Below are 27,698 nucleotides of genomic sequence, written 5' to 3'. Positions count from 1 at the left end.
CAAATTGTCAGATGTTGTTTCCTTCTGTTTCTTTTCTGACATGCAAGACCTGCAAATTATTGAGGTGTTGTCTCTTTTCAAGGTTCTTGATTTTTTTCCTGCATTGCCAGCATACTATCATCTTGTACATCCAAAGACTCTTGAATGCAGGTCACTGCTTCTTCATTCTCAACCGTTCTCTGTTTAAGCTCTTTGATGCAGTCAGCAATCAGAGCAATGTCTTGGGCAATTAGACTCACAGTCTGTTGTGTCTTGCAGTCATTGTTCCTGATCTCTACGTATTGAGCTAAGGATTCCATTTTATGTTCTTGAATAAGACGTCCTTTAAGGAGGGATCTCATGAATCATGAGCCATCGTAGAGGGAGTGTAAGCAGCATCAGTTACTCTATCTGTGCTACAGACACAAATCAATCCCAGTCAGCTGTCAAGTGAAGATCCTGAAGTGATTGATAGAGGAGGAGAAGGATGAGCCATGGTCACTGTCTGAGGGATCACTGCACTGTTTGAGCTTCCACTGATCAGTGACAGAAGAGACAGTTTAAGACACTTGAGGCCCATCATAATTGCTGAGCTTTTTACGCTGGGATTGGAAAGACTCAGTGGTCCTACACCCTTCAGGCTTCAAGTATTGAGATCCCCTCCTCTCGTCCTACCACATTGTGCTTCCATCCTTTCTTTGGGCCTAACCCTCTATTCATGAGCACACTTGGTTTGTTTGCATTTGCACTGATAAGAACAGAAGCAGATCTCAATATTGCAGATTGTGTGGGACCAATATTAGCAGAAAAAGTAAAATTAGATGGTGAGTCACTGTCTTTGAGCATGGAATTTTTGGAAAGGGTCATGAATAAGGGTTCTTTCCTGGGCCCAATCAATATCCTGGTGCAGAGCATCTTACAATTCCTTGCCTTACACCCACTAGGCAGGATGGCAAAGGATTCAGAGCTACTAAGGGGGTCAGCACTACTAGAACAGAAGGAGCTAAGACAGGTGGGTACCATAATTTCAAAGGCAGGTACAGGGGCCAGTTTGTTAATGGAAGGATGAACACAAAGAGTTGAACAGCTCTCAATACTAGCCTCTGTGTTGCTATTATCTGGTAACATAGACAAGGGCAAATGATGTTGATAAGGCAAATGCAGGTGCACCAGAACAACTGATGGCCCATCAGATAAATCCACAGACAATGACCCAGTGGGGAAATATTAATATGAGATTCATCACATAAACTTTAGGTTGCATGACTTCCCGAATCACAAGCACACCCCCAGTGGTAGTACAGTTTTTAAAGGTGGGGTTCGGAGTCAATGGTTTGATTACTTCAGAGTACACAGCACCAAATCCATTCTGCCTTGTGTCAAGAGAGAGCAATGGCTCCAGGAGTGCAAGATATGACCTGGTGGCTCAGCAACTGTATAAAAGCATCTCCAGCATTCTCCCGGGTAGGAAAAGACAGATTGCTGTCTTTGCCATTTTCGACCACCATTATAAGCTGGGAAGCCTGCTCACCCTGATCAGGAAATTGACACATGCTACACTAGATGTCAATGTCTAACTCAGTGTCTAGCTAAGCTTCACAATTCTTATCAGTGCCAACACTTTCCTCTTCATGGGGAAGTAATGCACCCGCATCCGTCTCTTTTTCTTTAGTCAATGAGAGTGCTGTCAAGATCCAACCCACAGTGTCCATCCTTACACTGTGGCCTCTTGGACAAATGAGGGCCCCACCTCTGCCTGTAGCAGTGTGCACCATCTTCTTTTGAGAAGAGAGATAGGGTTGCCAGGAAGCCAATGGAATCCCAATTGCTAGATTGCCAGGGAGGCAATGATTAATCATCACAATGTCCTCAAGTAAGCATCCACTGCAGTGTCTGCTCTTGGGCTGCTTACAGCAACTCACTTGGCGAGTTATATGACAAACGTTTACATCAGGAGAGTATGTCACATCCTCTATCACACTGCAGTGTTATGGTGATGGCACATTTACCATGCTTTATTCTGGCAAAGTCTCCCCAGTGGGGTGGATGAACAAGTGCAGCTGCTCAACCTCGAGCCACCATCTTGTTTATTCCAATTTCAGATGAATGAGCAGTCTTCGTAGACCTACCAGTCATTCATAGTTATAGTTAGGACCAGGTTTCCATAGGAAAAGCATTTCTTGTTTTGCTTATAACTTTGGTGCCACTTGACAAATATTTACAAAACTATCCAAAAAAAAGCTCACCCACCTCAGCTCTTCCTAGAAAGTTTTGTGGACATCAGTGAAGCATGTTTCCAGTCTCTTGCAGGCAGCCAACCCCTGCGCCGTCGCAGTCCCAGCTCATTCTGCGGAGCTTTACCATTGCTAGACGACAGTAATTATGCACAAAGAAGGAGTAAATTATGCAGCAAGGGTTTTTAAAGTATGCAGCAGAGATCGCAAAGGATGCAGTACAATATCCGACAGTATAGTTTTCACCCATTTGAAAAATAAACTATTTTTTTAATTATGCAAATTATGCACCTTATGTAACCAATTATGTGAAGAATAGGATAAATAAACATATTTGAATTTTACCCTGCAGCCACAGAATCGCATAAATCTCCTGATCCTCACCTTTGCCCACTGTTTTATCAAAAATGCGTTCATAAAAAGGCAAACAAAATCTAAACACTGTATTTTCATCTTGAGTCCTTTGGTACCTGCATTTTGGAAAACAAACTGTTTTTTAAGGCTAACGATCCCAAAATAAATATGGGCTATAGAAAAGAGAGCAGAACGTGCAATGCTGTCCTATATTGTGTTCTCGGGGTTCCCAGAACATTTACAAATGTCACCAGAATCTCTCGAAGGCAGTCTTGGACCATTTTATTCAATTATCCGTAATCCGTTATTTATCGTCTCTATCATATACGGGCAGCAGTATGTGGATACAATCACATACTGGTCTGACTAAGGTGTATAAAAAGACTGATAGGTTTTACCAGCAGTATAGCATTATGCATGGTATAAAATACATGTCACTGGTACAGGTTATTGCTCAGAGTACTGCTCCTTAGCCAGGCGATTTTTTGGAGGCTGATTTGAGAAATGTATCGCTTTATTTCACAAAGTAGTGAAATTGCCCCCCTCAGATATCTAAGCGTACCTCCACCACTGCTAGTCCTGACATCTTGCATGAATTTACCAAACCGGAAATAAAGAGGAACTTGGGTCTGCTGTGCAGTGTATATAGGGGCAAAAACTCACCACTTTGAAACAAAGCTATTTTTTTTCTTTGCAAATGTACCTCAGTGATTCGACTACATTGTGAACTTCCATAACAGCTCAAAACGCTTTCAGCATATCAGTTTTTCCACAGGTCCTGTAGTCTTCCAACACTAAGGGGGTCATTACAACCCTGGCGGACGGTGTTAAAGGTGTGGCAATACCGCAAACAGGCCGGCGGACCAAAAAAGGGAATTATGACCCTGGCGGAAACCGCCAACAAAGATAGCCACTTTAACACACCGCCCGCCACTGCGGTACAGACAAGCAGCGCGGCGGTCACTGCCAACAGACAGGCGGAAGACAATGTACCGCCCATAGTATCACAACCCGCCAATCCGCCACCTTTTCCGGGGCGGATTCACCGTGGATAAAAACACGGCGGAAACAGTTACTGCAATGGGAAAACGCTCACCTCAACACATCCCACGAGGAACGAGGACTCCATGGAGCCAGAATTACACATTCTTCCGGCCCTTGTATTCCTACTCATCTACGAAGACCAACAGCGGCGCTGCCGAAGACAACGGTGAGTACAGCACCTACGACATGGGGGAGGGGAGGCAAAAGTTAGGGGGACACCCATGAAACACTCCCACCCCCACCCCCACCCTCACATATTACAACATACACACCAATGCATCCAAAAAAATCACAGTAACAACCCACAATCCCCTCGGAAGAATGCAAAGACAAAGCAAAATCTGTTCAAACATTGTAATGTATCAATATACATGTCTGTCAAAAATATACAGATATATAAGAAAATCAGCCCGAAATATATACATTACGAGAAGTAGTGCAGATATGCACATAGCAATGTCCGTGCACCACTAGTCCAAAAATGTATGGGCGAGGCCCACAAAAGATACCTGTCCTCAATCGGAGAGAACACTGCTGGGGCATCAGATAGAAATACTACAGGCACCTCAGGGGGAACGGAAGGGGGGGCACCTCAGCCGGATGAGTGCAAAGCCAGATCCACGACGGGGCTCCATGCCCATTGATGTATCCTGGGGAGTGCAAAGCCACAGTCTCTCAAGTCTCTACAGTGGGTGGCTTGCCCACTGTACCATCCTGGGGAGTGCAAAGCCACAGTCTCACAAGACTCTACAGTGGGTGGGTTGCCCACTGTACCATTCTGGGGAGTGCAAAGCCACAGTCTCTCAAGTCTCTACAGTGGGTGGGTTGCCCACTGCCATATCCTGGGGAGTGCAAAGCCACAGTCTCTCAAGTAGTTAACATCCGCCAGTGGCTCTGGAGGGGGACTGGTGGCCAGACTGGATCAGTCTCCCCGTGAAGGTTCCTGTCCCGTCACTGTCCCAGATGCACATGGGATAAAGATGCTTGATGTGGCGGTCTTTACATTCTTACCCGGTGCATGGCCTGTAAAGCGGTGCTTTGCCATGGCGGTGCTTGCTCTGTTCAGCGGTGCTTTGCCATGGCGGTGCTTGCCCTGTTCAGCAGTGCTTTGCCATGGCGGTGTCTGGACTGTTCAGCGGTGCTTTGCCATGGCGGTGCTTGCCCTGTTCAGCGGTGCTTTGCCATGGCGGTGCTTGCCCTGTTCAGCGGTGCTTTGCCATGGCGGTGCTTGCCCTGTTCAGCGGTGCTTTGCCATGGCGGTTCTGGACTGTTCAGCGGTGCTTTGCCATGGCGGTGCTTGCCCCGTTCAGCAGTGCTTTGCCATGGCGGTGTCTGGACTGTTCAGCGGTGCTTTGCCATGGCGGTCTCTGGACTGTTCAGCGGTGCTTTGCCATGGCGGTTCTGGACTGTTCAGCGGTGCTTTGCCATGGCGGTGCTTGCCCTGTTCAGCAGTGCTTTGCCATGGCGGTGTCTGGACTGTTCAGTGGTGCTTTGCCAAGGCGGTGCTTGCCCTGTTCAGCGGTGCTTTACCATGGCGGTTCTGGACTGTTCAGCGGTGCTTTGCCATGGCGGTCTCTGGAACGGGTATTGGTGTGTGGCATGACGATCCCTAGACTGGGCATTGGTGTGTGGCATGACGTTCCATGGACTGGGCATTGGTGTGTGGCATGATGATACCCAGACTGGGCATTGGTGTGTGGCATGACGTTCCCTCATAGCGCACCGGGGCTGTGGCAGCCGGATCCCTCCTGGGCACTGACTCCGGCGGTTGTCTCCTGACCAGTGACGATACTTGGGCCCTCCTGGGCAATGACTCCGGCGGTGGCGGTGGTCTCCTGACCAGTGACGATACTTGGGCCCTCCTGGGCATTGACTCCGGCAGTGGCGGTGGTCTCCTGACCAGTGACAACGGTGCTGGCGGTGGCGTCTCGACCGCTGGGAATGATGCCGCCCTTCTCCGCTGTGAGACTCACAACAGGTTGGGCAGACTTCCTCTGGCCCTTCCCCACCTTTGGTGGAGTCACAGCTGACTCTCCAATCCCCTTGGGACCCTTGTGAGTTGTTTTCCGACCAGGAGTCTTCACACGGTCCCGTCAGCCACTTTCCAATTTCAGAGCCTTTACAGGGGGTGGGCTGCCAGTGCCTTGGCTCCGGGTCATACTGCCTGCCCTGGTGGCCGGTGCACTCCACATACCTTGAACAGGCACCACTGGTATTGGAGGCTTTTTGGCTGAGGCGATACGACGGGACTGATGAATTGGAGGGGAGGTGGGTGCAAAAAGGTCAACTTTACACAGGGACAGTTTCTGACGAACACTGGGATGGGTAGTTGGAGGGGGTCTGGGAGTGGAGGAGGAGGAGGTGGTTGTAGGACGTGTCACTTTAGGTGTTTTGGGTGCAGGTGCAGGTAATGGAGGCTGTCGTGAGGTGGATGGATGTTGGGTGTGTGGTTGCCGGCGTTTGTGTACTTTGGGAGGGGGCGTCACAGACACACTGGGAGAGGACACAGGGGACGTGGCAGTGGAGGTGGTGAGTGCAGGTGAGCGGCTTGTGGTGCTGGGTGTCCTGGTGCGATTCCTGGTGCCTGTAGATGTGGTGCATGCAGGTGTGTGTGTAGATGAGACTGGGAGGGAGGAGGGAGAAGAGGAGGAGGGGGACACAGTGGAGGCAGTGGATGTTGCTGTGTCTGTATGTGGGTGAGGCTTGCGTGAGTGCCTGTGGGTTGTGTGGTGCCTATGTTTGCTTGAGCGACTTGTGTGTGCTGACTTGTGTGCATGGTGGTCTGTAGGTGTGCTTGGGATGGGCTGGGGTACAGGGGATTGGGTCTGGGTGGAGGAGGATGGAGGGGGGAGGCTAGACACAGGGACAATGGCTGCCATCAGTGCTGAGGCCAGAGATTGCAGGGTTCGCTGAAGGACAGCCTGACCAGAATGAATGCCCTCCAGGAATGCATTACCGTGTTGCAACTCTCGTTCTACACCCTGGATGGCATTCACAATGGTAGACTGCCCAACAGTGAGTGACCTGAGGAGGTCAATGGCCTCCTCACTGAGGGCAGCAGGGGTGACTGGGGCAGGGCTTGAGGTGCCTGGGGCGGAGGTGATGCCCACCCTCCTGGGTGAGCGGGCACGGGGCGAACGCTGAGGGGCTGCTGGGAGGGCGGTGCTGGTAGGGGAGGTGGCGGCTGTGCCTGTAGAAGTGGGGCGCACAGATGGTGCCGCCACCACAAGGGAGCCCCCATCGGCGGACGAGTCCGTGTCGCTGGTTGGTGATCTGGTGGCCGACGTGAAGCTCCCCTCGCCCTCCGTCCCACTGGTGCATTCTGAGTCCGTGGTGTGGCCCTCCATGGCCATGTGGGATGCAGCTCCCTTGTGCTCCGATGCCACTGTACCTCCGCCTGATGATGCTGATGCACAAAAGAACAGGGAGAGCACAAAAAGGGGGGGGGGAGACAGAAGAAGAACAGGTTTCAGTGCATGGCATACCGCTACCGTTGGCGGACAAGACAGACACAGCAGCCCCCTGCATTACGCCGTGCTCCCGGCCTCTGCATATGCAATTCCTGGGATATGGCCTACATCGCTATGGTGGACATCTGCACACATGGATGCCACAGGGGCAACTATACCTGTACTTGGCACTGTACTGAGATGGGGTAGAGTGCCACATGGGCTGCATTACAGAGGGGCCTAGTCTACGCATTTCTGGCTGGCCTAGGTACACCCACAGCCCTCCTCCCCCACCCAGACCCCTCTACTGCACGCAAAGTCCACAGAATGAGGTTGTACTCACCCCCTTGTGTCTGCTGTGATGCCCTCAAGCGCCCATCCAACTCCGGGTAGGCCACCACCAGGATCTGGAACATCAGGGGGGTCATAGTGCGACGGGCACCCCTCCCACGTTGGGAGGCCATCCCCAGCTGAGCCTCCACCGTCTTCCTGCTGCAGCGGCGAATGTCCTCCCATCTTTTACGGCAGTGGGTGCCCCGTCTCTGGTGGGCCCCCAGGGTCCGGACGTCCTTGGCGATGGCACGCCAAATGTCCCTCTTCTGGTGGGCGCTGACCTACATGACATGCACAAGGGAAGAAGAGAAGTCATTACCAACTGCACCGTCGATGTGAGTGGCCCCCCTCCCTACTCTAGCCATGTGGCCCATTCATTGACATGCATTAATGTTCCCTGGACTCTGCCCCCTTCCCTCTTCCAGCCAGCCCTCTCCACCCAGGCCTAGCCCATACAAAGTGCTCCCTGTGTACTAACCTGTTGGTCTGGAGGACCGTAGAGTAGCGTGTACTGGGGGAGGACCCCGTCTACCAGTTTCTCCAACTCCTGAGCAGTGAAGGCAGGGGCCCTTTCCCCAGACGCAGCAGCCATCGTCGCTTCCAGACCGAGGTCACAGCAGCACTTGCAGTGTAGGTCCTCTCCTGTCGAAGGTCAGGTATCTAGTGATTGAACAGATAGAAAATGGCGGTGATGTCGGCGGCGGTGACGTCCGCGGCGGTGACGTCCGCGGCGGTGCGTATCATCACCGCCGGCGCACCTGTTCATTGGCTCCTGAGACCCATAGAGTCCTATGTGAACCAATGCAGCATTGCACTGCGGTCTACGACCGCCTACCGCGACGGTGTGCAACGCCAGCGCAGTTACCCCACAATCCCATTGTCCCAGTGTAGAGGTCAGGCAGCCGCCATTTCAGGGGCCCACATGGCTTCATTTAATTCCGCGTCACACATAGCTAGGCCTACACTCAACACACATACAGGAAGGGTTTTGTGTGTGGTGTCGTGTTCTGTGTAACTGTGGGTACATACCTAGATGAAAATTGACTTTATCGTCGCTCTTGTCCTTCGTAGGCACCGTCAGCTTGGACATGTGAGAAGATGGCGGAATCCTCCGGTGTACCGACCGCTTGTGGACCTGTTGACAATGGAAGAGCGACATGTCATCGTCACCTACAGGTTTGACCGTGCCACAATCCAGGAACTATGTACCCAGTTGGAGCCAGACCTGATGTCACCAATCCGCCATCCCACAGGAATCCCCCCTGACGTGCAGGTGCTATCAGTGCTCCATTTCCTTGCAAGTGGCTCTTTTCAGACAACAGTGGCCGTGGCATCAGGAATGTCCCAGCCTATGTTTTCCAACGTCTTGTCCAGAGTGTTGTCTGTCCTGCTGAAACACGTAAGGAGATACATCATTTTCCCTGAGGTGGACGATTTGCCTACAGTTAAAGGTGACTTCTATGCCCTTGGACATATCCCCAACGTCATAGGTGCCATTGATGGGACCCATGTAGCTCTGGTCCTGCCCCACAGGAGTGAACAGGTGTACAGAAACAGGAAGAGTTATCATTCTATGAGTGTACAGATGGTCTGTTTGGCAGACTAGTACATCTCACAGGTTAATGCTATGTTCCCTGGCTCTGTGCATGACGCCTACATCCTGCGGAATAGCACATCCCTGATATGATGGGTCAACTCCAGAGGCACCGTGTATGGCTATTAGGGGACTCTGGTTACCCCAACCTTCACTGGCTACTGACCCCAGTGAGGAATCCCAGGACCAGGGCAGAGGAACGGTACAATGAGGCCCATGGGCGGACTAGGAGGGTGATCGAACGCATCTTCGGCCTCCTTAAGGCCAGGTTCAGGTGCCTCCATATGACAGGTGGTTCCCTATTCTACTCACGGAAGAAGGTGTGCCAGATCATCATCGCCTGCTCGATGCTTCATAATTTGGCTTTACGGCGCCAGGTGCCTTTTCTGCAGGAGGATGATCCAGATGACGGTGTTGCAGCAGCTGTGGAGCCTGTGGAGCCTGTGGAGCCTGGGGGCAGTGATGAGGAGGAAGCTGAGGAAGAAGACAACGACAACAGGGAGTCAGTCATACAGCAATATTTCCAGTGACACACAGGTGAGAACATTTTCAGATTTTACATTACATTCACTGTCACACGTCTTCCTCTATCCTGTGTGTAATTACTTGGGATTATTTGGTAATTGAGTTGTTTCTTTCCATTACGGTTTCACAGGAGTGGTTACCAACGTGTGTCATCTATTTGCATCCTTCAAGGACTTTTGATGTGTGACATTGGTATGTTGCTTTTACATCTCACAACGCATTTTCACACTGTCATTGATATACATTTTTAACAAATCATAGACTGACTCCAGATTGTTTTGTGTTTCAAGGGTGTTTATTGCAGTGCTCAGAATTGGGAGGGGGTTGTTAAATGGTGATGGGTGATGGCGGAGGAATGTCCATGGCAGAGTCCAGTCTATTAGTCTCACAGGTGCACTGCCCATCTGGGCATAGGAAGAGGAGCTGGGGCAGTTAAAGTATGGACAGGGTAACAAAGTGGGGCAGTGGGGGGACAATGAGGGTGGTCTCATTTCCTGGCGGGGGTCTTGCCATCTTGCTCTGTCCTGTTCCTGGATCTCGGGGACCGCTTGCGGGGTGGTTGTCCGTCTGCAGGGGGTGGTGTGCTGGTGTGGTGGTCCTGTGGCGGGGCGTCCTGTCCACTAGCGCTGGCGGAGGTGGTGGGCAGTTCATCATCCATGCTAGTGTCAGGGGCCCCTTGGAGTGCCACGGTGTCCCTCAGGGTCTGCTGTATGTCCTTCAGCACCTCTACGATGGTGCCCAGGGCGGAGCTGATGGTCCTGAGCTCCTCCCTGAACCCCAAATACTGGTCCTCCTGCAGGCGCTGGGTCTCCTGAAACTTGACCAGGACCGTGGCCATCGTCTCCTGGGAGTGGTGGTATGCTCCCATGATGGAGGTGAGGGCCTCGTGGAGAGTGGGTTCCCTTGGCCTGTCCGCCCCCTGTCGCACAGCAGCCCTCCCAGTTCCCCTGTGTTCCTGTGCCTCCGTCCCCTGGACCGTGTGCCCACTACCACTGCCCCCAGGTCCCTGTTGTTGTTGGGGTGGTGGGTTATCCTGGGTTCCCTGTAGTGGTGGACAGACCGCTGATTGACCTGTCCTGGGTAGGGAGGTTTGGGCCCGCTGGGTGGGTGCTGTGCTGGTGTTACCAGAGGGTGGAAGGTCACTGTTGGGCTGTGCCTGTGCGAGGGGAACCGACTGTCCTGAGGCCCACGATGGTCCGGGCTGGTCATCAGGCTCCAGTAGGGCAGAGCTGCTATTGTCACTGTGGGCCTCTTCTGGGGGTGGAGTGGTGTTGTCTGGACGCTCTGGTGTGGTGACGGTCCTTCGTGTTCCTGCAGGGGCATAAGAGCATGATTATTGCATGTGTGTGTGTCATGGTGTGCAATGGGTGGGTGAGCGTGTACCCCAGTGCTAGCATTCCTGTGTGGGGGCTTTTGTGATGATGGTTAGGGGGTTGTTCTGGGTATGTGCAGTGGGCATGCTTAGGTGATAGGTGTCCATGCTTCATTGTGTCATGCAGGGCTTGGTGTTGGGATGTGTAGTTTGTGTTATTAGTGAGGATTTGGGGTGATAGGGGAGGGTTTGAGGGTGGGGGTGTGTGATAGCATGCAGGTAGGGTGGGGTATATGTTAGTTAAGATTTGACTTACCAGTGTCGCATCCTCCACCGACTCCTCCGAGGCCCTCTGGGTGCATGATGGTCAAGACTTGCTCCTCCCATGTTGTTAGTTGTGGGGGAGGAGGTGGGGGTCCGCCGCCAGTCCGCTGAACCGCGATGTTGTGCCTGGAGACCGTTGAACGCACCTTCCCCTGTAGGTCCTTCCAGCTCTTCCTGATGTCCTCCCTATTTCTTGTGTGCTGTCCCACAGCGTTGACCCTGTCCACTATTATTCGCCATAGCTCCATCTTCCTGGCTATTGATGTGTGCTGTACCTGTGAGCCAAATAGCTGTGGCTCTATCCGGACAATTTCCTCCACCATGACCAGGAGCTCCTCCTCTGAAAAGCGGGGGTGTCTTTGGCGTGCCATGGGGTGGTGTGTGTGATGTGTGGGGCGGTGTGAGTGTTGATGTGTGTGGTGATGTGTCGTGGTGTGTGGTGTTTTATGCGTGGATGTTGTGTTGGTGATGGTGTTGAGTGCCTCTGCGTGGTGGGATTGTCTGATCTGTGCTGTGTCTCTGGCCTTTGTGATAGATTTTTGGTCGTAGGGGTTTGTTGGTGATGTGGGTGTGTGTTTTATATTGCGTTGGGTGTGTGGGAGTGTTGTTTGTATGTGTATCAGGTGTGTGTATTTGGAATTGTCCAATGTGGCAGTGTTTTGGAGATGTGTGTGTATTTTGAGCGCGGCGGTGTGTACCGCCAATGGAATACCGCGGTTGAAAGACCGCTGCATGGATTCGTGGGTCGTAATAGCATGGGCGTGTTTCTGTTGCCGTGTCGGTGGAGGTTTTGTTTTCGCCAGTTTATCACTGACCTTTGGTGTGGCGGACTTGTGTGGGTGTCTGAATTTCGGCGGTTTCCGAGATGTGTGTCATAATAGCTGTGGCGGTATTCCGTGGCCGCGGCGGTGTATTGGCGGTCTTCTGCACGGCGGTAAGCGCTTTTTACCACCATTGTTGTAATGACCCCCAAAGGGGGTTATTACAACTTTGGAGGAGGTGTTAATCCGTCCCAAAAGTGACGGTAAAGTGACAGATATACCACCAGCCGTATTACGAGTCCATTATATCCTATGGAACTCGTAATACGGCTGGTGGTATATCCGTCACTTTACCGTCACTTTTGGGACGGATTAACACCTCCTCCAAAGTTGCAATAACCCCCCATGTCTTATATTTCATTGAAAGTAGTCAAATGAAATATCCTTACTACTGCAACTTGCATTTTTTTCATGCTCCATTTTGCAGAACGTTCTAGACATCAACTTCTATCACTTCGTTTGCTTTCCCTGAATCTGAGGCGTCCTTTACAATTTAAAGATTGTCAAATCCTTTTATGCACGTATTGGACAAAACCAGATGTGAGTGACTGGCTTCCCTGTCTGATTACTCCACGTTTTGGGTTTCTCCACCTACTTGCAAACATATGTTTTTATGTATAAGGTGTTCAGTATATTATTGTTATGTAAATGAATTTCTCAGTAATGCATGCCAGTACACGAAGTTCATGAGAAAACGAAAAAGGACACACTTTGTGACTATGTAGTTACATGTTCACCTTTTTCTCTCCCCTCATAGGTTCCCCAGTCAGTGTGCAGTGTGAGCTGCACTCCTGGATTCCATAAGGTTCTGCGTGAAGGACAGCCAGCCTGCTGCTATGACTGTGTTCCCTGTGCTGATGGTGAAATCACAAATGGAACAGGTTAGTAATATGCTTACATGGTAACTATTGCCCTTTACTGCATGGCCCTATTTTAGGTACTTTGCATGTTGTTTACACACTTAGGGGCATATTTATACTCTGTTTGCGCCGGAATTGCGTCGGTTTTTTTTACGCAATTCCGACGCAAAACTAACTCCATATTTATACTTTGGCGTTAGACGCGTCTAGCGCCAAAGTCCATGGAGTTTGCGTCATTTTTTAGCGTGGACACCTACTTTGCGTTAATGAGATGCAAGGTAGGCGTTCCCGTCTAAAAAATTGACTCCGAGGCATGTGCGCCGGGAGTGGGCGGGTCAAAAAAAATGACGTACGGCCGCTTTTGCGCTGTTTTTTTGCGCCTGGACAAGGCAGGCGTTAAGGGACCTGTGGGCTCGGAAGGAGCCCATAGGTGCCCTCCCATGCCCCCAGGGACACCCCCTGTCACCCTTGCCCACCCCAGGAGGACACCCAAGGCTGGAGGGACCCATCCCAGGGACATTAAGGTAAGTTCCGGTAAGTATTTTTTTTGTGGCATAGGGGGGCCTGATTTGTGCCCCCCTACATGCCACTATGCCCAATGACCATGCCCAGGGGACATAAGTCCCCTGGGCATGGCCATTGGGCAAGGGGGCATGACTCCTGTCTTTGCTAAGACAGGAGTCATGTCAATGGGGGTTGGGAGTAAAAAAAAAATGGTGCAAATCGGGTGGCGGCGCAAATTTTGCCTCAACCTGACTTGTCCCATTTTTTGGCGCCCAAGCTCCATTTTCCCCTACGCCGGCGCTGCCTGGTGTACGTCATTTTTTTTAACGCACACCAGACAGCGCCGGCGGCTAACGCCGGCTAACGTCATTCAATAAATACGGCGCCCGCATGGCGCTTCAGAATGGCGTTAGCCGGCACTAATTTTTTTGACGCAAAACTGCGTTAGCGCTGTTTTGTGTCAAAAAGTATAAATATTGCCCTTAAAAACTATAAACTGCACACATGTGTTCACCAAGTAAGAGTGTGTAAAGGTAGACACTTTGGAATACGTTTACAACATAATTGCTGTAGTGCAAACAGGAACTGCAAATTTGTATTTTTGAGTCGCAGAAATCTGTAGATCTGCAGGAAGGTACGGGCAATAACGTATTATGAAATGTAAAAACAAAAATATGCATATTTGTGCAAATATGCACATTTGTTCCTAAAGGAGAGAGAAGCATGTCGAATTCTGTGATCTTCACATTGCGTCGGGTCAACCTTCAGTGGTGCACGAATCCTGTGCCGGGCTGGTTCTGAAGTACCTTGCAGGTTTTCCTGTGCGTCAGTCTCAAGTCTCAATTCACCTGAAAGAAATTGCTCTTGGTTGACTTTGTAGGCGACAGTCCATCCGAACAGAACCTCCTGTTAACATAGGTGGCTACAGTTCCCTGTGCAAGGTATGTCACCATTGAGAGATGGTAGCATTTGATTGATAGTCATTGGTTGCAGGCCTTTGCCTGCACACAAAGTTAGGGATGCTGTGTACTCGACCTCCCTGGCAAATCTTGATGTTGGTCACTAATAGAATACTCTTTTCTTCCGCCCTGCTGTAGATGTGGGGCATGCTTCGATGGAGAAATTCACTGGCTTGGTTTTTGAAAACTGAAAACATATTGGTTCATGGCAACTGGAAAGACAGCAGCTGCACTCTGAACTCAGAGGGCCTGATTCATGAAAAGTTAGCGGCACCTTTGCGTAATTTTTTGATGCAAAAGTGGCACAAACATAAAAAGTGTAATTATATATACTAACTTTTCATAAATTAGACCCATACTGCATTCAGATAAACAGCTGTGGCACCTTTTCTTTTGATGGCACAGAGATCACCACTGGGCTGGCAGTGATCTCCAAATATGGCAGGTGGAGTCCAGCCAGGGTGACAGATGTAATGTGTTCCATCACCCTGATCGACGACAGACCACCCACCAAACTTAAAATCAGACCTAAAGAAATTGGGCATGTGATTTAGGTTGCCTCTCAAAGTTGAGTTTAGCCACCAACTGAAGCAGGTAGAAACAAACATGAGCTGGGTCTGAGTACACTTCCAGATTAACTGAGTCTGGATGTGTACTGTACATATCACAGCTGTGAGACCCACACGTGCTATTGCTGTGCACTACGAAAGAAGCAGAGCAACACTTCAAACTTGTTTCCCTGACAAATGATGCAATTTGATCCAAAGGAACGCAATCCCTGCAGTATGTGTACATCGAAACTCAAAATTAGCTACATGTTTCAACCTACACGGACGGTGGACAGCGAAGTCCGAAAGGGTAGATGAAACTTTAAAGTGACACTGGTATACATAATGCATGAACCAGTAAATGGGGATCAAGCAGTTCACATGTCAGCCGGAGTGAAATGTAAATGTACCCACCTGCACCCCTCCACCCCCGTGGTATATAGTCCCCCTGCCAGCATTATCAAGGGCTCCTCTACATGGCAAGCAATTGAGACCCAAATACATCAGGAGATACTGTGAGTGAAGCCTTATGTTGAGTAATCAAAATAAAGGTTTGACCCTGCCTTACTGACCAAGACAAGGACGGTGAGCTTGGAGGTATCATGGATTTAGAACAATTCAGGCCGGGGCACTAGTGCAAAATAAAATAATATTTGTTTTCAAAAGGGACTGTGTCTGAGTGTCTGTGGTGTGTCCCTTTGAAGAGGCAGTTGACCACGTGGCCTTCAGCCTTCAGCTGTGGGTGGAGTGTGGTTGGCTGCCTGTGGGGGGGCTGCATGCAGGGACTGGCTGCTAGCCAGTCCCTGCAGCAAACCCCACTCCATGCATGGCCAAAGACCCCTCAAGGAGTCTGGTTGGCATTACATAAAGAAATAACATATTAATAAACAAAGGTTAAAGTGATGATATAGTTTGCTGTGGTATTAAGATTGTACTTTGCATAAAAAAAACTTCAGAACTTCACTGACAAAACAAAGGTTAAAGTGAAGTTATAGTTAGGTGAAAATGGCAGTTTAAATGCAAAATTTTAAACTAAAAAAACACTGAAATTCAATAGTTATATTTATGTTGACTAACTATAACTCTTGCCCTTGCCAAGCACTTCTCGTGAACTCACATATTACAACACTCATGCATTTCTGTGACATCATTGCTAAAATTACTGTTGACAATTTAACTCACATTATTGAATATATTATATATATATATATATATATATATATGCATATATGTTATAGTTAGGCCCTTTTCCCTAGACAGAGCATTTTTTGTTTTGTCATTAACTTTGGCACTGTTTGATGAATCTCCATAGAGTTTTCAAAATGCAAACTTTAGTCAGTTCAGCTGCTGTCTTGAAAGCTTTGGGGTGATCTGTCAAGCAGGGGCGAAGAAAAAGTACGGGTCCTAAAACTCTTTTGCCCCATTCTACGTCAATGGGATTTTTCACATTTTTGAACACCACTAGATCCCGATCCACTGAACGGAATACATAAAATTTGGCAGAAAACTAGCTCCTGGTCCAGAAAGCAAGCTTTTTGTGATTTGGTAGAAATCTGTTCATTGGTTTTGGAGATATTAGAGTTTAAAAAATATAGATATATAGGGACGTGGATCCTCTGTGGATCTGGACCCCCAGACCCTGTCTAGATCTGCGGATCCAGGGGAGAAGCAAAGACTTCATTGGCTGGCCGCATCCTGACAGAAAAGTTGCACCTGCCATTTTGTTTGTCGCATTGGCTCAGGGGTGGGAAAAGAAGATTGCAAAGACAGATAAGGAGTCAGGATACAGGTATCAGGACCCCTTGTGGGCAAAAAAAAGCCCAAATATTCTTATTTTCATCAAATCCACAGATCTGCGGTCCTGCAGACCCACTGGTGGATTCACGGATTCAGAGAAAAATTTAAAACAAAAACACCCTAGGGTGCGAGTTAAAGTTACTTTAGTTAGCAATAACTTACATATATATACTTAAATACTTACCTTGTTAATATTTTGGCTACAATATTTTGGCCCCACTATATTTTAACCTCAATATTCTGGTAGAAAACCCTGATAGGATCACATAGTGAGCAAGAACAGAGCGAGTTCCTAAAAAAAATATTGTCTGAAAAGGGGAATAACTGCAGATGTGCCCTAAAAATGATTAAGGAAATAAACTCATTTATGAGAGCTCAGTACAATAATGTAGATTAAAGTAAAGAGCTTCCAGAATGGAGAAGAAGACTTACTATGCCAAAATAATTAATGAGGCTTCCCAACTCCAGGAATAAATATGGAATATCCTTAAAGAATTGCCAAAATAGAATGACTGACAAGATGAAAAAGATAAATCACACTGCTGCCATGGTAAAATGGTTCTTAGATAATATTGATAAAATATGTGGGGAGATCAAGGAAGGAGAAATAGATTAGAAACTCTTCGAGCTGAAGATCTGGAGCATCAGGTGTACCCTTTTAAAATAGCTTCTACAGACTATTTCTGAAAGTTAGTGCAAATAGCTAAGGTCTCTGGGTTACTGAGTGATGTGGTACCAGCATGTCTGTTCAAAGACAAAGCATCAATTCTTGAGGGATGCATCTTTTCAGAAAGATTATTTATTTATTAGAGCATTCTGTCCTCTAATGCTGAATGTTCTGATAGCCTTAAAGCCTTCCGTAGCTGGGCTATACCAGCATTAAAATCCTGCTCCCTTGTTGAAGGCCCTCACCTTCGACTCGGGCCTTTAACATTGGAGCGGGCCTTTAATGGCTGGTATAGCCTGCTATGGCAGGCTATAAATTTATGGTAGCTCATGCCCTGCTGGAACGTAAGAGGTGGAATCATGGACTCAACCTTCAAAAGTCTACTATGGCTTCTAATTAGGAAGACAATTCTGTTTAAAATATCTTGAATAGTCCATAGTGTAAAGGGGATGACCATGGGTTTGTCAATGATATGCTTTAGCAATATAATCCTTTTAATGAACTCCAGTTGGAGAGCAGCATCTGGAAGTGAGTCCTTAATTCAGGATGACTAAATGTGTATATCACTCCTTCTCTGTCCAGACATCAAACACACAGAACAAACTCCAAACAAAAAGCAAAAGTAAGGGGACAGAGGAAGGTAATGATTATTGTAAAAAAGCTGAAAACCTGGGTCTTTTCACAACAATAAAAAGGCTTAATTCAGGAGTTGATAGAAAGGGTGATATGTTGGTGCCTAGGTCTCTCGAAGTGTACTTGTGTGATTAGCTTCTAAATGTTAAGGCCATATACACTAGCCAATAGGCCTCAATGTTGTAGCTCATATAGTATGGCTATCATATCATATTATTGAAGAACATAACACAACCTAATAATGTTATAATTTAGAGCTTAAAATCTGCATTGATAGAGTTAAAAATGTATGTGAAGAAGCCACATGGGGTGAGTTCATGTCGCAGACCTAAAAGGACTTTCGGACAAGTGCTGAACATTTTATTGTCCCAATTACTCAATTGTAAAACTGAAGTTGAAAAAATGAAATGCTTATTCATAATTTGTTGTATATCAATATAAACACTTTTGATTATACTCTTGAATGATTAAATGACTAGTCCTAGTCTTTTTTTCTTTTTTTCCTTCTTAGACCTCTCTGTTTGTTTGAAGTGTGGAGAAGATGCTTGGTCAAATGAAGTAAAAAACATGTGTATACCGAGGGCCATTGATTTCCTGTCCTATGAGGAGCCCATGGGTGCAACACTTGCTTCCATCTCAGCAGTCTTATCCTTATTAACTCTGATAATCTTATGTATCTTTTCCATTCACCGGGACACACCAATTGTCAGAGCCAATAATCGAGACCTAAGTTACCTCCTCCTGGTGTCACTCATGTTGTGTTTCCTCTGTCCCTTCTTATTCATTGGACGTCCTAGCAGATGGACATGCTTGCTTCGGCAAATTACATTTGGGCTTGTATTTTCACTCAGCATCTCATGTATTTTGGCCAAAACCCTAACAGTCATTGTTGCATTCAAAGCCACCAAACCAAACAGCAGTTTGAAGAAATGGTTTGGTACGAGGACATCCATTTACCTAATCATTTTTTGTACCATGTTTCAGCTTATCATCTGCACAATGTGGTTGTCAACAAAGCCCCCTTATTCAGGTGTCAATGCATCATCTTCTTTGAAAATCATCATACAGTGTTATGAAGGCTCAGTGCTGCTATTCTGCTTCATGCTGGGATACATGGGCTTCTTGGCTGGATTCAGCTTTATATTGGCTTTCCTGTCCAGGAACTTACCTGATAGTTTTAATGAAGCTAGGCATATCACTTTCAGCCTGCTTGTGTTTGTAAGTGTGTGGCTCTCCTTCATTCCAGCCTACCTGAGCACACAGGGAAAAAATATGGTGTCTGTTGAGGTGTTTGCTATACTAGCATCTAGTTCAGGACTTCTGGCTTGCATATTCCTCCCCAAGGTTTATATTATTCTACTCAGGCCTGATATGAATTCGAAAAGCTACTTGCTAAATAAAAAGTAAAAAGTAAGTGACTGCAAGACATAAAAATGATGAGACTGATTTAGGGTTTGGCAGATGGTTACTCCATCACAAACGTGACGGATGTCCTGCTCATCTTATTACGACAAGCTTTCAATCACATTTGTGACACAATATCTGTATGCTCTACTTTAAACTAGGCCCTATATGTTTGAGGGCCACACATTTTATAAACATGTGCTATAGTAAGCAGTATTAACTTAAAACAAGGAGACTACACTCTGCAGGGAATCCCATATGTACTTTAAATGTAATGAAATTAACCCAAGAAAAAATGCAACTGACAACATCAGATTTGGTAAATGAACTTAATGTTCCTCAAAATTTGATTTGTTGTATTTTCTAAACATAATACCATATTTCTGTGTTCCGTTTATATCAGTAAATGGTTGCTAATTCTTTGTTAGACAGCACAATAAATGGCCATTAAATGCCTGCTTAAGAAATCAGATTTGCCTAGAGATTTCAATTTTTATTGCATCATGTTGACCGTGATTACGAATCGGTTACTAATGCATCCGTTTTCACCTTACACGTTTTGCAAAATGTGTGCTCTCTTTATAATGTCCCCAAAACAAATTTCTTAAGGTAATGCCTGGAGAAACCATGCATATGGAAAAGAGGTCACAGCAAAGAAAATCGGTTGTAATTGAGTGAGGGCAGGAATATAGCACTGGGGAAATCCTCAAGCGAGAATCATCGGATTTTCTCCAGTGTGAAATGAAAACACTCTGCTCGGCATGTGGACTTTGATGCCCATAGAGAAAATCTCTATAGGTAAGCAGAGAGTATTGTGTTCAACTTCCAAAAGATGTCTTTGAATCGATGTTCAAGTTGCTCTAAAATGTCAAAGTGCGACCTTCAGGCAAACAATAACGCAAAGGTAATTGATGGCAAAGGTGAACAAAGCACTGTTGGATGTGAGCTACCAAACTCTAGTTGCATTAGTCTTCATGCAATATGTGAAGCCCAGCACCACTTGAAGAAAGTGCACAATCTCACAATAATCAGCTCAATCACGGCTCCTAACAATAGCTGTGCCTCTGAGAGATGCTTACAAGTGCAGATGTGAGTAAAGGTGCCCACCGTTGTCAGTGATGGAGGTGAAATGTGTGAAAACACAATAAATGTGTTCTCTCTGATGCTTTGGAGTTCTTTTTAACAGGGAACAATTGGCAACAATCAGACATTAACACAACAAACCTCTCAAATGCCCCTTCAGTCCATGCTGACCTCCTTCCACGTTAGGAGCCTTTTAATGCAATATCCCCTCCCTCACCAGGCACTGGCACCATTCAGTAATCATCTGATCCAGGTCCCAGGTGGCAAGTTCAAGTTCAGCATGATGGGGAGAAGTGCTACCCCCAAAAGGCTTCCAGGGATGTCAATATGCAGTGTTTCTTCCACTGCATTTCTTCTACATGTTCAAGCTGACATGCTGCAGCTCAGAGGGGGCGGGCCAGAGTCAGAGGCCAGAAGCAAGGAGATGCACTACGGTGGCAGCGTCATTTGCAACAATCCCATTGGCATACTAGGGGCTAAGTAACAGTGATGTAAAACTGCTTGGGCTATGCTGACACTGGTGCGGGCTGCCTTTATGCCAGGCTGAGAAGAGATTGAGAAATAGTCCTTTGTGACCTTTATTGCCTGTGCTGCTTGTGATGCCTTCCCTGAACTGACTTGTGATGACTTTGGTTGCCTCTAGACTGCCTTGAGAGTGCTTTGTGTTTGTCATCACCTCTTGCCCGACTCCCCTTTTTATTTGCTCACCGTCCCTTGATCCTGCTCTTCAGCTTCCCTGTTAAGTTGCTGGTTTGGCTTGATTGCTTGATAGCGTGCAGCAAGATGAGTGAGAATTATTAATGCATTTAATGAAAAGATGCCAGAAAAATCCCTAAATCATTTTAACTTGCCAAACTCTCTGTGGTGCAGAGGAAGCATTTCATGTCTGAGCCAAGGAGTGATCAGGAGAGGGTCCCGGGGTCTATTAACCCCTTCGTTGCCAGGCCTTTTCCCCCTCCTGTGTCGAGCCATTTTTTGGCTATTTGGAGCAGTTCGCGCTTAGGCCCTCATAACTTTTTTTTCACATAAGCTACCCACGCCAAATTTGCGTCCTTTTTTTTCAACATCCTAGGGATTCTAGAGGTACCCAGACTTTGTGGGTTCCCCAGAAGGAGGCCAAGAAAATAGCCAAAATACAGTGAAAATTATGTTATTTTCAATAAAATGGGAAAAACGGGCTGCAGAAGAAGGCTTGTGTTTTTTTCCCTGAAAAGGGCATCAACAAAGGGTTTGCAGTGCTAAAATCACCAGCTTCCCAGCTTTTAGGAACAGGAAGACTTGAATCAGAAAACCCAATTTTTCAACACAATTGTGGCATTTTACTGGGACATACCCCATTTTAACGATTTGTTGTGCTTTCAGCCTCCTTCCAGTCAGTGACAGAAATGGGCATGAAACCAACGCTGTATCCCAGACACTGCAACATTTCTAAAATGTAGACAAAATTCTGAATTCAGCAAGGGGTAATTTGTGTAGATCCTACAAGGGTTTCCTACAGAAAATAACAACTGAAAAAGAAAAATATTGAAATTGAGGTGAAAAAAACATACATTTTTCTCTACGTTTTACTCTGTAACTTTTTCCTGCAATGTCAGATTTTCGAAAGCAATATACCGTTACTTCTGCTGGACTCTTCTGGTTGCGGGGATATATAGGGCTTGTAGGTTCATCAAGAACTCTAGGTACCCAGAGCCAATAAATGACCTGCACCCTGAAGTGGGTTTTCATTCTATACCGGGTATACAGCAATTAATTTGCTGAAATATAAAGAGTAAAAAATAGCTATCAAGAAAACCTTTGTATTTCCAAAATGGGCACAAGATAAGGTGTTGAGAGGCAGTGGTTATTTGCACATCTCTGAATTCCGGGGTGCCCATACTAGCATGTGAATTACAGGGCATTTCTCAAATAGACGTCTTTTTTACACACTGTCTTACATTTGGAAGGGAAAAATGTAGAGAAAGACAAGGGGCAATAACACTTGTTTTGCTATTCTATGTTCCTCCAAGTCTCCTGATAAAAATGGTACCTCACTTGTGTGGGTAGGCCTAGCGCCCATGACAGGATATGCCCCAAAACACAACGTGGACACATCACAGAAAACAGAGCTGTTTTTTGCAAAGTGCCTACCTGTAGATTTTGGCCTCTAGCTCAGCCGGCACCTAGGGAAACCTACCAAATCTGTGCATTTTTGAAAACTAGAGACCTAGGGGAATCCAAGATGGGGTGACTTGTGGGTCTCTGATGCAGGTTCTGTTATCCAGAATCCTTTGCAAACCTCAAGATTTGGCTAAAAAAACACATTTTCCTCACATTTCGGTGACAGAAAGTTCTGGAATCTGAGAGGAGCCACAAATTTCCTTACACCCAGCGTTCCCCCAAGTCTCCCGATAAAAATGGTACCTCACTTGTGTGGGTAGGCCTAGTGCCCGCGACAGGATATGCCCCAAAACACAACGTGGACACATCACAGAAAACAGAGCTGTTTTTTGCAAAGTGCCTACCTGTAGATTTAGGCCTCTAGCTCAGCCGGCACCTAGAGAAACCGACCAAACCTGTGCATTTTTGAAAACTAGAGACCTAGGGGAATCCAAGATGGGGTGACTTGTGGGGCTCTGACCAGGTTCTGTTACCCAGAATCCTTTGCAAACCTCAATTTATGGCTAAAAAAACGCATTTTCCTCACATTTCGGTGACAGATAGTTCTGGAATCTGAGAGGAGCCACAAATTTCCTTCCACCCAGCGTTCCTCCAAGTCTCCCGATAAAAATGATACCTCACTTGTGTGGGTAGGCCTAGCGGCCACGACAGGAGGCGCCCCAAAACACAACGTGGACACATCCCATTTTTTTAAAGAAAACAGAGCTGTTTTTTGCAAAGTGCCTACCTGTAGATTTAGGCCTCTAGCTCAGCCGGCACCTAGGGAAACCTACCAAATCTGTGCATTTTTGAAAACTAGAGACCTAGGGCAATCCAAGATGGGGTGACTTGTGGGGCTCTGACCAGGTTCTGTTACCCAGAATCCTTTGCAAACCTCAAAATTTGGCTAAAAAAACACATTTTCTTCACATTTCGGTGACAGAAAGTTCTGGAATCTGAGAGGAGCCACAAATTTCCTTCCAGCCAGCGCTCCCCCAAGTATCCCGATAAAAATGGTACCTCACTTGTGTGGGTAGGCCTAGCGCCCGCAACAGGATATGCCCCAAAACACAACGTGGACACATCACAGAAAACAGAGCTGTTTTTTGCAAAGTGCCTACCTGTAGATTTTGGCCTCTAGCTCAGCCGGCACCTAGGGAAACCTACCAAACCTGTGCATTTTTGAAAACTAGAGACCTATGGGAATCCAAGATGGGGTGACTTGTGGGGCTCTGACCAGGTTCTGTTACCCAGAATCCTTTGCAAACCCTCAAATTGTGGCTAAAAAAACACATTTTCCTCACATTTCGGTGACAGAAAGTTCTGGAATCTGAGAGGAGCCACAAATTTCCTTCCACCCAGCCTTCCCCCAAGTCTCCCGATAAAAATGATACCTCACTTGTGTGGGTAGGCCTAGCGGCCGCGACAGGAGATGCCCCAAAACTCAACCTGGACACATCCCATTTTTTTAAAGAAACCAGCTGTTTTTTGCAAAGTGCCTACCTGTAGATTTTGGCCTCTAGCTCAGCCGGCACCTAGGGAAACCTACCAAACCTGTGCATTTTTAAAAACTAGAGACCTAGGGGAATCCAAGATGGGGTGACTTGTGGGGCTCTGACCAGGTTCTGTTACCCAGAATCCTTTGCAAACCTCAATTTTTGGCTAAAAAAACGCATTTTCCTCACATTTCGGTGACAGAAAGTTCTGGAATCTGAGAGGAGGCACAAATTTCCTTCCACCCAGCGTTCCACCAAGTCTCCCGATAAAAATGATACCTCACTTGTGGGGGTAGGCCTAGCGGCCACGACAGCAGACGCCCCAAAACACAACATGGACACATCCCATTTTTTGAAGGAAAACAGAGCTGTTTTTTGCAAAGTGCCTACCTGTAGATTTAGGCCTCTAGCTCAGCCGACACCTAGGGAAACCTACCAAATCTGTGCTTGTTTTAAAACTAGAGACCTAGGGGAATCCAAGATGGGGTGACTTGTGGGGCTCTGACTAGGTTCTGTTACCCAGAATCCTTTGCAAACCTCAAAATTTGGCTAAAAAAAACAAATTTTCCTCACATTTCGGTGACAGAAAGTTCTGGAATCTGAGAGGAGCCACAAATTTCCTTCCACCCAGCGCTCCCCCAAGTCTCCCGATAAAAATGATACCTCACTTGTGTGGGTAGGACTAGCGGCCGCAACAGGAGACGCCCCAAAACACAACCTGGACACATCCCATTTTTTGAAAGAAAACAGAGCTGTTTTTTGCAAAGTGCCTACCTGTAGATTTTGGCCTCTAGCTCAGCCGGCACCTAGGGAAACCTACCATACCTGTGCATTTTTGAAAACTAGAGACCTATGGGAATCCAAGATGGGGTGACTTGTGGGGCTCTGACCAGGTTCTGTTACCCAGAATCCTTTGCAAACCTCAAATTTTGGCTAAAAAAACACATTTTCCTCACATTTCGGTGACAGAAAGTTCTGGAATCTGAGAGGAGCCACAAATTTCCTTGTGGGTAGGCCTAGCGGCCGCGACAGAGTACGCCCCAAAACACAACCTGGACACATCCCATTTTTTGAAAGAAACAGAGCTGTTTTTTGCAAAGTGCCTACCTGTAGATTTTGGCCTCTTACTCAGCCGGCACCTAGGGAAACCTGCCAAACCTGTGCATTTTTGAAAACTAGAGACCTAGGGGAATCCAAGATGGGGTGACTTGTGGGGCTCTGACCAGGTTCTGTTACCCAGAATCCTTTGCAAACCTCAACATTTGGCTAAAAAAACACATTTTCCTCAAATTTCGGTGACAGAAAGTTCTGGAATCTGAGAGGAGCCACAAATTTCCTTCCACCCAGCGCTACCCCAAGTCTTCCGATAAAAATGGTACCTCACTTGTGTGGGTAGGCCTAGCGCTCGCGACAGGATATGCCCCAAAACACAACGTGGACACATCACAGAAAACAGAGCTGTTTTTTGCAAAGTGCCTACCTGCAGATTTTGGCCTCTAGCTCAGCCGGCACCTAGGGAAACCTACCAAACCTGTGCATTTTTGAAAACTAGAGACCTAGGGGAATCCAAGATGGGGTGACTTGTGGGGCTCTGACCAGGTTCTGTTACTCAGAATCCTTTGCAAACCTCAATTTTTGGCTAAAAAAACGCATTTTCCTCACATTTCGGTGACAGAAAGTTCTGGAATCTGAGAGGAGCCACAAATTTCCTTCCACCCAGCGCTCCCCCAAGTCTCCCGATAAAAATGGTACCTCACTTGTGTGGGTAGGCCTAGCGCCCACAACAGGAAACGCCCCAAAACGCAACGTGGACACATCACATTTTTTCATTGAAAACAGTGCCTACCTGTAGATTTTGGCCTCTAGCTCAGCCGGCACCTAGGGAAACCTACCAAACCTGTGCATTTTTAAAAACTAGAGACCTAGGGGAATCCAACATGGGGTGACTTGTGGGGCTCTGACCAGGTTCTGTTACCCAGAATCCTTTGCAAACCTCAAATTTTGGCTAAAAAAAACCGCATTTTCCTCACATTTCGGTGACAGAAAGTTCTGGAATCTGAGAGGAGCCACAAATTTCCTTTCACCCAGTGTTCCCCCAAGTCTCCCGATAAAAATGGTACCTCACTTGTGTGGTTGGGCTAGGTGCCTGCAACAGAATAAGGCCCAAAACTTGTAGAGATAGAGGGGATAGCACAGCGAGTTTATAAGGACATAGGGGGTCATTCTAACCCTGGCGGTCGACGACCGCCAGGGCTAAAATGACGGGAGCACCGCCAACAGGCTGGCGGTGCTCCAATGGGCATTCTGACCGCGGCGGTACAGCCGCGGTCAGAAAAGGGAAACCAGCGGTGTCCCGCCGGTTTCCCGCTGCCCTGGGGAATCCTCCATGGCGGCGCTGCAGGCAGCGCCGCCATGGGGATTCCGACCCCCTTACCGCCAGCCTGGTTCTGGCGGTTTTGACCGCCAGAACCTGGCTGGCGGTAACGGGTGTCGTGGGGCCTAACAGGGCCCCACTAAGATTTTCAGTGTCTGCATAGCAGACACTGAAAATCGCGACGGCTGCAACCGCACCCGTTGCACCCTTCCCACTCCGCCGGCTCCATTCGGAGCCGGCATCCTCGTGGGAAGGGGTTTCCCGCTGGGCGGGCGGGCGGCCTTCTGGCGGTCGCCCGCCCACCCAGCGGGAAACTCAGAATAACCGCGGCGGTCTTATGACCGCGCAGCGGTATTCTGGCGGTTCCCGTTTGGCTGGCGGCGCCCGCCGCCAGCCAAACTTGGAATCACCCCCATATTCTTTTATACATCTTTAGACTGACTCTGCTTTGGGGACCCACATAAGTGAGGTGTCATTTTACTTGGGAGACTGAGGGGAACACTGGGGAGTAGGAATTTTGTGCTGGAGCGGTGATCCTACGAAGAAAAGTCAGGAAAATATGCTTTTTTAATCAAATTTTGAGGTTTACAGAGGAGTCTGGGTAAGAAAATGTTGGGGGATCCACGCATGCCACACCTCCCTGGACTCCTTGGGGTGTCTAGTTTTAAAAAATGTCTGGGTTTGGTAGGTTTCCCTAGGACCAAAAACATAGGTGCCCTCTCCCCCCCAAACACAGGTAGTTTTGTAATATATCGTTTTGATGTGTCCACATACGTCCGTGATGTGCCAAACACTAAAATTGTGAAAAGAAACGCACTTAGGTTATGTGAAAAAGACCCCTCACCCACCAACCAAGTTGGTGGCATGCTTCATCATCGGGGTCCCACCTGAGGCACCTAGCGTGTCACAGGTGTGCGCGACGCCTGATTACAGTGGAGCAGGTTTCGTCATTTTTACCACACATACTGGTTGGATTTGGCACGAGGGTGAGTGATGGTTCAGTGGATCAAATTTTACTAACAAGAGCTTTCACAAAAATGAAATGCACTGTTAATAACTGAAAGGCAAAAAACTGAACCAATGACTCACAGCTCGTGAGCTGTAAAGCCGCAACAAGGCACCAACCGCTTTACAGTCCATTCACACAACTTTCATACATGACACACACAAGACCATTCACACCGCCAGCCACGGGCCCAGCACATTACAACACTCACATCGACAGACAGCGCCACTCAAGGGCCCATCACTTACATACGCCCACA

At 47.6% G+C, this 27,698-nt stretch overlaps 1 protein-coding gene across 1 annotated transcript; it reads left to right on the top strand.

Annotated features, from left to right (window-relative positions):
* Positions 1–928: 928 nt before the first annotated feature.
* LOC138301647 (vomeronasal type-2 receptor 26-like) lies at positions 929–19,344 on the top strand. Its single transcript, XM_069242162.1, has 3 exons — positions 929–991; positions 12,727–12,850; positions 18,449–19,344. Exons 1-3 carry the CDS (start codon positions 929–931, stop codon positions 19,342–19,344), a joined length of 1,083 nt encoding a protein of 360 aa, XP_069098263.1.
* The last annotated feature ends 8,354 nt before the right edge of the window (positions 19,345–27,698 follow it).

The sequence above is a fragment of the Pleurodeles waltl genome, chromosome 6 (assembly GCF_031143425.1).
Source record: "Pleurodeles waltl isolate 20211129_DDA chromosome 6, aPleWal1.hap1.20221129, whole genome shotgun sequence".
NCBI classification, from domain to species: domain Eukaryota; kingdom Metazoa; phylum Chordata; class Amphibia; order Caudata; family Salamandridae; genus Pleurodeles; species Pleurodeles waltl.
Note: the sequence above shows the minus strand (reverse complement) of the source record. Positions and strands in the feature narration are given on the sequence as shown.

What these genes read in the sequence shown, in the direction of transcription:
- LOC138301647 (XM_069242162.1), top strand. Translation starts at nt 929, where the DNA reads ATGGCAAAGGATTCAGAGCTACTAAGGGGGTCAGCACTACTAGAACAG. An exon ending in AACAGAAGGAGCTAAGACAG is followed by an intron (nt 992 to 12,726) that starts GTGGGTACCATA and finishes CTCCCCTCATAG; the next exon opens with GTTCCCCAGTCAGTGTGCAG. An exon ending in TGAAATCACAAATGGAACAG is followed by an intron (nt 12,851 to 18,448) that starts GTTAGTAATATG and finishes TTTCCTTCTTAG; the next exon opens with ACCTCTCTGTTTGTTTGAAG.